A 12433-nucleotide genomic window follows, 5' to 3' on the forward strand; every position below is an offset into this window, starting at 1 on the left:
ATATGGATTCTTTACTCCATGGAGGGCTTGGTGCCCCTAACTTTCATTTTGTGCAAAGGTCAACTGCGTATCAATGTTTATACAACTGTGTAAAAATATTCATATGTGTATACATTATAGATATATACATACTTCCATGTTTATACATTTATAGATTACCATTATTAAAAATATTTTTATATTTTTCTTTTTTAAAGTTTTTCTAAATTTCTTTAGCTAACGAATTTCTTTCATAATTAAAAATGTAGTCTGTGTTATTATAAAAATGAAAGAAAAATGTTCCCAAGCACAATGTGAAAGACGTTGATTGAACATTTATGAGTTGCGCAGTCTCTTTCTCGTGTGTGTGTGTGTGTCTGTCTGTCTCAATAAGCCCACCTCTCTCTGTGTCTCAGCATCTTTGTCTCTCTTTGTCTCTCTGTCTGTCTCTGTCCGATCTCTCTCTGTGTCTGTCTCTCTCTGTGAGCTTGTGTCTTTGCTCTGCCTCTCTGCTGTTTTTGTCTCTTTCTCTCTCTGTCTCTTTCTCTCTGTCTTGGTGAGGTCTCAACATGTGGACACATCATTACACGTGTACACAGCTCAGCTCCCCTCCTTCCACTTTCTTCTACACAGAGCAACCCCTCACCCCTGCTGCACTCCTAAACCCCTGAATCTCCTCTAATGGAGAATTTTAGAACCAGCCTGAAGCTCCAACAATGAGAGAGCCAGTCATACATTCTTTGGCTCAGGAACATAATTTCATGCCTGACGGCTGTTCAAAGTAGCCATGGGAAGAATATTCAATGACGTGAGGAAGGAGTACACTGTTGAGAAAACACCAGAAGTTGTAAAACGGGACAAGGCAATTTAAAAATTGAGTGAGGCACCAGGAAAAGCAAACAAAATGGAAGCAGGATGTACATTAAGAAACTTTGTGTCTTGTCTTTGTTGTGCTTTTCTGTATTCCCCGGTTTTCCATTGGTGAGCCTGTGTTGTTTTTGTATAACCAGGAAAGAATCAAATGAATTCATAATAAGCTAAAGGCCTCACAAGGTAATAAAGATAAGGACTGACTCCCGAGACCTCCTCCCCGAGCTCCACCCTGCTGGTCAGAGTCCACCCTGGGAGAAAGGGCCACCCTAGGCAGCTGGGGAGGCAGAGGCCAGCAGGCTCTGGGCCTCAGACCCAGGTCTGTGGGGTGGAAGGAGAGGAGGCTGCAGGTCTCTGGAAAGACACCCCTCCTGGAGGACCCCGGCAACTCATGGACCTCTCCAGACCCAGGTGCAGCCCATGGATGGGCCTCGTCCTCGTGGGTAAGAGACTCTGAGATCACTCCCCAGGGCGGAGGGAGTCAGGGTGGGAAATGGGCCAGGACCCTTCTGGGGGCACAACCTGAAACTCTCAGGGCAGGGGAGGGGGAAGGAATGGAGACAGGACCTTCGCCAGGGCCGTCAAGAACTCACACCCCTGGGCTCACCTCACCCAGAGACACAGACCCACAGATGTAGCACACGCTCACTCAAAAATATACACAGATGACACAGCCATGTGGACACACACTCACAAGCACATACAGACACATATACACACAGCGTTTATTTCTATCCATGCCCAGGAGCCATGAGCTGGACCCCCAACCCCACCTCCCTGCAGTCGCCTTCCCTGTGTGCCCTGATTTACCCCATCCCCTTCCCACACCTCTCAGGCCAGATCCCTTCCCAGTCCCTCACCCTCCCCAGGATCCTCTGTGCCCCCAACAGGCACAACTATGCACACTGGCAGCCATGTGTCTTGACCTTGAACACATCCAGTGTTCACACGTGAGGTCTGGAACTGTGTCTCAGGCATCTCTGCCTCCTCCATGCAGCCGAAGCTTGGGGCTCACAGAGCAGAGCACACTTGCCCATCCACACTCACTCCAGTGAACTGGGTGAAAAATCATACACATGTCTAGGTGGTCGTGGGGGAGTATCGATCACCCAGACAGCCATTGCTGAACCTCCTGTGTCCACCCTGTGCTCAGAGTGCTGGGGACCCAGTGGTGACTGAGACAGCCCAGACTTGCCTTCCTGGAGCTCACAGTCCAGGGTGGGATACAGATCTGTCAGCAGATTCTGGGGACCCTGAGGACAGAGCAGGAATGAGGGCAATCTGGGAGAATGGAAGAGCCCCAAGGGGCCACCTGACCCAGGAGGGGAGGAGGGACATCAGAGCTGAGACCTGAAGCATAAGCAGAAGAGAGTCAGCGAGGAGAATGCAGATGGGGAGGGGGAAAGGGATCAGTGTGTCAGGAATGGGGAGCAGTGTGTGCAAAGCCTGGAGTAGGAGGGTGTATGGTGCATCAAGATAGCTATATGTATGCCTGGGGACCTGGGCATGGCAGTCATGTCTTCTGATAAATACACAAATGAAGGAAGGAAGGAAAGACAGAAGGAAGGAAGGAGCGCATGGTGGGAATCAGATAGGGTAGGTGGAATCTGAAATAAGGCTAAGTGATTCAAAAAGACTCACTCTTAGGCTGGGCAAGGTGGCTCACGCCTATGATCCTACACATTAGGAGGCCGAGATGAGAGGATTGCCTGAGCCCACATGTTTGAGACCAGCCTGGGTAACTTGGCATGACCTCACCTTTACAATAAATAAAAATTTTAGCTGGACATGATGGTGCATATCTGTAGTTCCAGCTACTCAGAAGGCTGAGGCAGAAGGATCATGTGAGCCCAGCAGACTGAGAATGCGGTGACCGTGAGTATGCCACTGCACTCCAACCTAGGTGATAGAGCGAGGCTCCAACTAAAAAAAAAAGACCTACTCTTGCTAAGTGTGTCTCATAGGCCAACCTAAGCGCTCAGACTTCATTATAAGTGCACTGGTGAGCCATAGAAGGGAACTGAACAGAGGGTGGTGAGGGCACAGCTTGGGCTTTATTCAGATCCATATAACTGTCATATGATGGTGGATTGGAAGCTGAGTGGGTGGAAAGGAGGAAGGTGAGCTGAGAGAGGATAAGGGGAAAATGGACCAGGCAGGGAGTGAGGGATGGAGAGGAGGAGAGAGGCAGGAGACTCCTTTGGGATCTAGCACTCTCTGGAATCTGTGTCACTCTCTTTATGTTTTTTTTCTTCTTTTTCTTCTTCAGCCAGTCTGCTGGCCTGTGGGGTCTGCCAGGCGTCAGGTCAAATCTTCATCCCCCAATACCTAGGAATCAAGGGATATCGGGGTGTCATGGCCCTAGAGAACGCTCCGGAGAATGTTCAGGAATACAGCTGGTACCGGGGTGCACACGACAACGTGGGAAATATGATTATCAGCTACAAACCACCTAATCTCCAGGAGACCGGGCCCATGTACACTGGCAGGGAGAAGGTGAACAGCAGAGGTGACCTGCTGATCAAGGAGTGTCAACTGAACGACACAGGAAACTACACCATCCGGGTGGACACTGGCAATGAGATCCAGAGGGCCACCGGCTGGCTTGAGATTGTAGGTGGGTGGCAGGTTGCCCATTTCCCGAGCCCCAAGGAGAGTTGGCCCTGAAGGCTTTGGGAGTGATATTCTTTGGAGATCACATTGTCCAAGTCTCTCACCCATCCCCAGATGACAGTGACTTGGCAGGTGGCTGTCCAACTTCGTTCATAGACACAGGACAGTCACGACAGTCAAAGGCTCCAGTTTTGTTGTTGGAAGTATGTTTATTAGTTTTCTACTGCTGTCTAACAAATAACCAAAGAAGTAGTAGCTTAAAGCAACACTCACTTATTATCACACAGTTTCTGGGACCAGAACTTCAGGCATGGTTAAGCTGAGGCTTCTGAGTCTCACAGGTATCAGTCTGGGTTGTGTTCTCATCTGGAGGCTAAACTAGGGAAGAATCTCCTTCCACACTCATTCAGGATGGTGGTCCAATGTATTTCCCTGTGGCTGTATGAAGGAGGCTGCAGCAGGCTGTGTACTGGTTGTTGGTTGGAGGCCCCAGGGCTCTAGAAGTGATTCCCTGCCATGTGGCTCTGTCTATGGGAATTTCACACCACCTTGTTTCCTCAAGGTCAGCTGAAGTATCTCTCTCTCTAGTCCCCTAAGACAGAGTCTTACATAACAGAAGGTGATGATGGGAGTGACATTCATTAGCCTTTGTCATATTCCACAGCTTAGAAGGAAATCAATTCCCACTAACTCTTGAGAGGAGAAGATACCAGGTGCAACACCAGGGGTTGGAAGTCATAATACCATCTTGGAATTCTGTCTACTACAGACAGTTTCTGGAGGCTCCATGGGCTAGGGAAGGAGAGAGTAAATTGTGAAGACAAGAAGTCCTGTATTTGTTTCTGACTCTGTATATACTGCATGGCCATGGGCCATGTGTCTTCTCCATGATCCTCAGTTTCCTGTTTTGTAGAATGGGGAAGTATCTGTCGTTTTGGTGTGTTGTGAGGTTGGAGGGAGTATTTGTGAAGTGAAGGAGACTCAAATAACAGGTGCAATTATTATGTGTATCCCAAATGCTACTTTTCATTCTGAAACTTTCATGGCTCCTTGGATGAATGATCCTAGTTATAGGTTCAGAAGCAACCATCAGACCAAGTGGTTATGCCAAGAGCTCACCATTATTGCAGTAAACACCACATCTCGGCAGTCTCAAGGTGCTCTTCCTGCTTCTCTGCTCCCCTCAACTTCAGGGCTGATCTCTTGCCAAGACCCCAGACCTCATCTTAGAGCTCTTAGCTTCTTTTCAACATACCCCCAAACCCCACCAGGGAGGGACAGAGCCTGGGGAAGCAGACCCCACCCCTCACACTCACCTCCTTCCTGCCTCATTCAGAGCTCGGAAGCAACCCGGGAATCTCAGTCAACGCCACCTCTGTGGTGGAGAACTGGGATTCTGTGGTTGCCGAGTGCCACACCAATGTCGCCAACATCACATGGTACGTGAACGATGTGCCGATATCCAGCAGCAACCGGAGGACAATTTCTCCCGATGGCAAGACTCTCGTCATCCACAGGGTGAGCCGCTATGACCGGGCACTCCAGTGCGTGGTGGAGAAGTTCTCAGAGATCTTTCAGAGGAGTGAGCGCATCCCTCTGACCGTGGCCTGTAAGTGGATGGGGACAAGGGACAGAAGTGGGGGATGGGCTCAGGGCCCTCCAGATATGTAGCGATAGGACAGGCAGAGCTGGAGAGAAGGGATGCCCTGGTTCAGCCTGCTGCCAGCATGACCTGGGCTGCAACCCCAGCTCGGGCTCCTCAGCTCTGTGGACTTGGGACCTACCCTCTCTGCTCAGAACCTCGCTGCACTTGATGTTAGCATGAGGACCCTCGTCTCCCCTCCCAGACGAGAAATGGTCAGCATGTGTTTGTTGAGGTCTGAGTTTTGTGTAAAGCAGACTGCTAACAGCCAGCTGATTCTTAAATTGATGATGAATTTATTAAGTTTTCAAAACCCTAATTTCCCTTGAGCCTTCAAATTCTGTGCATTGGCCTCTTTATTCTGTTCTAAACTTAGCATCTTTGCCATCACTTTTTCTTTCACTCAGATTGGATGAACTGTACTTTCTTAAACAGACAGTTTGATTTAAAGATTTATTTTTGCATTTTATATATTCTCTTTACCGCATAACTTTCAACTGCCCACCAAGGCCAGTTAACAACACAATGAGATCCTTCAAATTCTCACACAATTCTGGTAAGTTTTATGAATGCATCGACATTTGAATTATTTCCAGTGTTCCAGGACTATTCTGGAACATTGGGCAAGAGCTTAGGACAGTGCCTTGCATGCAATCTATCAAACTCTTTCACACCTTTCAACTGAAAACAACAATCCTAAGTCTAATTTCACTTTCCTTTTGGAACCTCTCTGTGCCCTTCAGATTTCCTAATACACAGGCTCTAGTGACTGTTTGAGGAAGCTGAGGTTGAGGGGTGGACAGTTTCCCCCACACAACTGTTCACTAGTCAGAGGTTTGGAGCCGAGACCCAAGACTCAGAGGCTGCAGCTATTCAGGGCCATTGCCCCAAGGCCTGAGACAGGCTTAATCCTTTTGTGTCAATAGCAGACTAATCCTTTCCTTGGAGACTCATTATTTTCATCTATAAAATGGATCAGTCATGGAGCTGATTTCATGAGTTGCTGCAGGAATTCAACAAGTGTGGGGACACATGCAGAGCTTAAGACAGTGCCTTGCATGCAGTAAGCCAATGTGTTTCTACTCACACCTATTTTATTATGAATAAAGGGTTATCCCTGGGCTGGCCCATAGTGGATTCCTGATAAAGGAAGATGCTCTTGTTGGTGTGACTGTTGTGGGCACAACTGCTTGACTTGGGCAGGTCTGGGATCAGCTCAGGGCGCAGAGTAGGGGTGCTTTCTTGCTCGGGGAGAGCTTTGTGCAGATTGGGGGAATGCAGGGGTTAGAAACACAGCTCTGGCCGCCTGCCCTGTCTCTGCAGTTGGGCCCGACTATGTGGTGCTGTGGGGTGAGCCTGACAGCTTCAACGGCATCCTGACTGCTAAGCTTGGCTCCCGAGTGGAGATGAAGTGTGATGCCTATTCCTCCCCAAGTCCCACGTACCGCTGGATCCACAACGGCTCCCTCCTGGACTCCTCAGATGACAACATCACCCTCTCAAACCTAACCTGGGAGCAGACGGGCAGTTACCGGTGTGTTGTGGAGAACCCCGTGGCCCAGCTGACGCTGTACACGACTGTCAGCATCCAGATGCCCCGTGAGTGCAGTAGCCCCCTCCAGGCTCAGGCTTTCCAAGACTTCCCACCTCCAGGCTTCTGCCTGTGCAGTGCCTATCATCGGGAATGCCATCACACCCTGTCATGCCACATTCACAGTTTCTGGATGGAGCTCCCTGGCCTCCGGGGCCAGGTCCAATGCTGCCTTCTCTGTGAACCCTCCAGAGTCCTCAGATCAGAGTCAGGGTGAAACCCAGGGACTGGAATCAGCTGACATTTTCCCAGCATTTCCTATGTGCTTGCCACTCTTCTACCCTGCCTGACTCTTATAGTCTCCCTAAGCAGTAAGTAACTTTTATTAGCATCAGCTCATTTTACAGGTAAGAAAACTGAATCCTATGAACTTGGTGTGCTTTATGCAAGTTTCCAGTTCTAACCCACAGAAAGGGCAGGATTCACACCCAGGCTGTCTGACCCCACAGGCTGTGCCCACAGCTGTTCCCCCTGCCGTCTCCGAGACAGACGCAGGGAAGGGTGGTGGTGGAGGGAAGTGGAGACTTGTCATGGTTGCAGAATTAGAAACTTGGGCTGGGTGTGAATTTGTGAGTGTGAAAGAAAGCATCTTTTCTGCAACCTCATGTCCAGCCTTCTGTCACAAGGAGAGAGACTGACACGCTCAGGTCGTGAGTAGATGAGGAGGGTGGTGACTCACAGTGACATAGGGGACCAGTGTTCTGGGTTCAGATTCTAGTTCTGACACTGCCCATGTACACAAATGAGGAGGAAGCAGCTTCATCATGCTGAGACTCAGTTTCCCCATCTGTAGTGACAGGATAATAAGAATCCACGCGTAATGGGATTGTTCTGAGAATAAACAGAAAGTGTGTAAGAAAGAGCACAAGGTAATACAGGATGTGACTGGAGACTATATTTCAGCCACACACACTATGTGCTAAGCTCCTCCTACGTGCCAGACACGATGGGTGTGTGCCACCCTCTGATTCATGCCTTTCTACTCCCCTGAACCACAAGCTTCAGGAGGGCTGCATTTGGATGAGCTTTTTGTTCACCATCTGCCCCCAGTGCTTAACACAGTTCTTGGCACGTAGTTGGTGCTCAGTGAATATTTGTGCAATGAGTTAATGACCCCTTGTAACCAGCATCCCTGACCCTTGACTAGCCATTCTCTGTCCCTTGTAAGGGTTTATACATTTTTTTTTTGATTTGGAGTCTTACTCCATTGCTCAGGCTGAAGTGCAGTGGCACACTCATGGCCACCCCAGCGTCGACCTGCTGTGCTCCGGTGATTTTTCCAAGTAGCCGGAACTACAGGCACGTGCTACCATGCCTGGCTAATTTTTTCATTTATTGTAGAGATGAGGCCTTGCCAAGTTGCCTGGACTTGTCTCGAACCCGTGGGCTCAGGCAATCCACATGCCTCGGCCTCCAAAAGTGGATTTATTCTTCTCTGTAGCACTTGTGGCTGCTTCAGTATTAGATATCTCTTTGCTTAATCATCCGTTGTCTATTTCCTGGCTGGAATCTCAGCTCCATGAAGGCAGTGAGTTTGTTTTGCTTGTGGCTGAACTGCAAAAACCTGGAACAGAGCATTGTACATAGTAGGTGCTGATACCTCTTTGAAGAACAGATGTGTGGGTGAGTGAAGGAATGAGTGAGTGAAGGAATGAGTGGATGATGATCCTGACCCCCAGTTATCCTCTTCTTCCAGGGCTCTTACCCCCTGCTGTCCCCAGAGGCTTTTACATCACAGAACCCTTGGTAATATTCCTCATCGTGGTGGCAGTCCTGGGCGGCGTGTACCTCTCTGGAGTCCTGATCCATGCTCTGATCAGCCATTACTCAACCAGGTGCCCGTCATCGCTCTGGGTCAAGGGTGGGGTGTTGGCTGTGGGCTGGGGTTCGAGAATTAGTGTTTCTGCCAGAGGGGAGGCAGAATCAAAGGGTGAGGGACAAGCCAGGAACTGGGCTTTCAGGAATCATCTGGAGGACACAGGCTTGTCTCCAGGACTGGAGCTGGTGGGAGAGAGAACGAGTTTAGAGTCAGATGTGCCTCTAAACAGCTGTGGGATTTCATCCTGCAACTTCCCTTCTCTTCCAAGTTTCTTTGTGTTTAAAAAAGGATGTTGAGTTTACCTACAGGGACACGTGAGGAAATGAGAGAGGTGCATGTCAAACATCTGGTACCAAGTGAAGCTGGGAAAACAGCATCAAGGTCAACTATGCAGGGAGAAGTGATTGGCTGGTGGGATGGTTAAGGTCTGGGTTCAAATCCCAGCTCTGCCCCTAGCTAGCTGAATGATCTTGGGCAGATCACTTCTCACAATTCTGCCTTAGCCCCACCTGGAGGATGCAAAGAGGAACACCTGCTCTGCAGGATGATGTGAGGCTTACAGACACATCTTGGAGGATGAAGGGATGAGCATTGTTATCAGCAAAGTGTAGATCAGAGCTTCTCAATCTCAGCACAATCAACATTTGGGACCAGATAATTCTTTGGTGGAGAGGCAGGCAGTAAGTCCATCCTGTGCACTGTAGAATGATTAGAAGCATTCCTGGCCTCTACCCACTAGATGCTCATTGTAACAACAACTGCCATTCCAGTTTGGACAAACAAACCTGTTTTCAGGCACTACAGATATCCTATGGGAAGCAACATCTCCCTGGTTGAGAATTACTGAAGTAGGTTCTAAAAATAGCAGGTATGCTGGTGACAATGGGGATGTCAGTGATGGTGGTGATGACCGTGAGGTTGATAATGGTGTTGATGGTGATAATGGTGACGATGGTGATTATGGTCAGGATGGTGATGTGGTGAGGATGGTGGCTGGTGACAATGGTAATATGGTAATTGAAATGATAGTAGTAATGATGTTGAATAAGATGGCAATAACTGCTGGGCGTGGTGGCTCAAGCCTATAATACCGGCACTTTGGAAGGCTGAGGCAAGAGGATTGCCTGAGTTCAGGGGTCCGAGACCAGCCTGGACAACTTGGCGAGACCTCATCTCTACAATAAATCAAGAAATAAGCTGGGTGTGGTAGCGCAAGCCTGTGGTTCCAGCTACTTGGCAGGCTGAGGAGGAAGGATTGCCGAAGCCCAGCCGGCTGAGGCTGTGGTGGCCGTGAGCAGTGTGCCACTGCATGCACTCCAGCCTGGGCGACAAGAGTGACACTCCAACTAAAAAAAAAGAAGGCAATAATGGTAGTGATGTTATTATTGTTATGATTGTGATGATGTTGGTGTTGGCAGTGATAATGGTGGTGACGGTGACGTGATGGTGGTATTAGTGATGGTGATGATGAGAGAGTGATGATGGTGATGCTAGTGATATGGTGGTGACAGTGGTGGCTGTGGTGATGATGATAATGATGTTGAGGGTAATGGAAATAATGGTGGCAATGGCATTATGATGATGATGGTGACAATGGTGATGATGGTGATAATGATGAGGATGATGTTTGATACTGATGGTAATGATAGTGATTTTTTTTTTTGAGTCGGAGTCTCACTCTGTTACCCAGGCTGGAGTGTAGTGGCATGCTCACAACCACTGCAGCCTTGACCTGCTGGGCTCAGGCAATCCTGCCTCAGCCTTCCAAGTAACTGGAACCACAGGTGTGCACCGCCACCATGCCCGGCTAATTTATTATTATTATTATTATTATTTATTGTAGAGATGGGGTTTCACCATGTTGCTCAGGCTGGTTTCAAATCCCTGAGCTCAGGCAATCCTCTCGCTGAGCCATTGCACCTGGACAATGATGGTGATTTTAATGATGACAGTGATGTTTGATGATGGCAATAGTGATGATGATACTTTGATCGTGCTGTTGTTCTAATGATGGTGGTAACAAATGTAGAGTTGGTGGTGATGATACTCGTGATTATTATAATGGAGCATAAGTGCCGAAGTTTGCCTGTGAGCTCTGGGGAGGCAGGCAAGCCTCTGAGCCTTAAAAGGCAAGACTCTGAACCCAAGAGTCCAGCTGGGTCAGCAGATAGCATCATAGTGCCAAGGAGAAAGCTGGTTCTTGAGGGAGAGTTCCAGAGCCAGGAGCTCCTAGCTTTCTCCTACAAAAACTGGGGCCAGGGCAATAGATCTATTCTGACTCACCTGTTCTAGGAAAAGAGAGCCCTTGTCTTTCAGATCCAGTCTTCTTCACCTGAGATCAGCATGCCCAGTGACAGCTCACTCCCCAAAGACTCTCACAGATATCTGGGTGTCTGACAGCTTCCCAAAGACCACCCTGGAGTTAGTCAAATTTCCATCGCGATTGAGGCTGGATATCACCCCAAAGACACAGGAGTGGCATATTCTAGAGTAAATGACCGAGCAAGGGGCAACTAAGGCAACACATAACCTACACTTATGTATTTGTACTAATATGTCATCTAAAGAATTTAGAAGATACATTTTAAATGTTATCTTAGTATTTAGATATTGAGCCTAATTTTTTTTTAACATTACATGGCCCCATAACCAAGGTGCCTTCTGGATGGACAATATAGTGAGATCGTAGGCAAATTAGCCTGTTTGTGTTCTACTTGCCATCTGTAAAATGAGAATAAGACAGGTACCATCCTCACAGGGGTCTCTCCTATGGGGAGAAAGAAAGTTCTTCCTGGTAACAAACTTGGAACAAGGCTTGGTACAGAATAAGAAAGCAGTAAAATCTTAGGTATTAATATTAATATCCTCATGTTATTCCATGCACAATTCCAAACCAATTGTGATAAACTCCAGAAAGTTCAAGAGTGTTTCTAGGAGAACACTGAGTCATCTTTTTTCCACAACCTGGGAGAACTCCCCCTATCCTGGCAGAGCTAACTCCTCACAGCCAAACACTAACCCAATGCCCACTGTTCTATTTCTCTGAAAAGTGGCACGTGCTCCGTGGTCCAAGTCCTCCAGTCTGGTGTGAGAGCAGAGGTCTGGAGTTAGAGAAGTCAGGTTAAGAATAATGGCCTCTGTTATGTTCTAGCTGTGTGACTTTCGGCAAGTAGTTTCACTTCTCTGAACCCCCATTTATCAGTAGATGGGGTCAAAGTATCTACCTTGCTTGGCTGTCATGAGGGTTAAAAATAATTACTATCTACTATAGTGTCTGGCATACAATAGGTGTGAAATAAATTATTATTGTTAGGCTGGGTGCAGTGGTTCAAGCCTGTAATCCCAGCACTTTGGGTGGTCAAGGCAAGAAAATTGCCTGAGCACAGGGGTTTGAGACCAGCCTGGGAAAGTTGGTGAGACCTCATCTGTACAATAAATCAAGAAAAGTTAGCTGAGTGTGGTAGTGCATGCCTGCAGTTTCAGCTTCTTGGAAGACTGAAAAGGAAGGATTGGCTGAACCCAGCAGATCGAGGCTGTGGTGGCCGTGAGTGTTCCACTGCACTCCAGCCTGGGAGACAGAGTGAGACTCCAACTCAAAAAAAAAAATTATTATTGCTATTCCTGGTTGTTAGACCAGAAGTGCCAACTCTTTCCTCAGGTTCACCCATTCTCTTTTTCCTCCCTTTCCTCATCCAATGACATCTTCCTCCATTGACCTAAAAATCATGGCTGATGCTGAGGACTCTTGGTGTAGAGTTTAAGACTCCAGATCTATCTCTTCTCCATCCTAGGGTCCCTCTTGGGCTTGGTGAGAAGTTGAGCTCCTTTATCTTTACCCAGGACTCTCCCGCATTTCCTACGGATTTGAGATGTGACTTCTTTCCTGATTTCTCTCCACAGGACAAATCGGGCTATATGA

At 48.1% G+C, this 12433-nt stretch overlaps 1 protein-coding gene across 1 annotated transcript; it reads left to right on the forward strand.

Annotated features, from left to right (window-relative positions):
• Positions 1-1240: 1240 nt before the first annotated feature.
• CEACAM18 (carcinoembryonic antigen related cell adhesion molecule 18) lies at positions 1241-12433 on the forward strand. Its single transcript, XM_008049373.1, has 6 exons — positions 1241-1292; positions 3119-3466; positions 4799-5071; positions 6428-6707; positions 8375-8530; positions 12415-12433. The coding sequence occupies exons 1-6, from the start codon at positions 1241-1243 to the stop codon at positions 12431-12433; spliced, it is 1128 nt and encodes a 375-aa protein (XP_008047564.1).

The sequence above is a fragment of the Carlito syrichta genome, unplaced genomic scaffold, assembly GCF_000164805.1.
Source record: "Carlito syrichta isolate Samal-C Ts95f unplaced genomic scaffold, Tarsius_syrichta-2.0.1 Scaffold134178, whole genome shotgun sequence".
Taxonomy (NCBI): Eukaryota; Metazoa; Chordata; class Mammalia; order Primates; family Tarsiidae; genus Carlito; species Carlito syrichta.

What these genes read in the sequence shown, in the direction of transcription:
- CEACAM18 (XM_008049373.1), top strand. Translation starts at nt 1,241, where the DNA reads ATGGACCTCTCCAGACCCAGGTGCAGCCCATGGATGGGCCTCGTCCTC. An exon ending in GATGGGCCTCGTCCTCGTGG is followed by an intron (nt 1,293 to 3,118) that starts GTAAGAGACTCT and finishes TTTCTTCTTCAG; the next exon opens with CCAGTCTGCTGGCCTGTGGG. An exon ending in AGCATCCAGATGCCCCGTGA is followed by an intron (nt 6,708 to 8,374) that starts GTGCAGTAGCCC and finishes CCTGACCCCCAG; the next exon opens with TTATCCTCTTCTTCCAGGGC.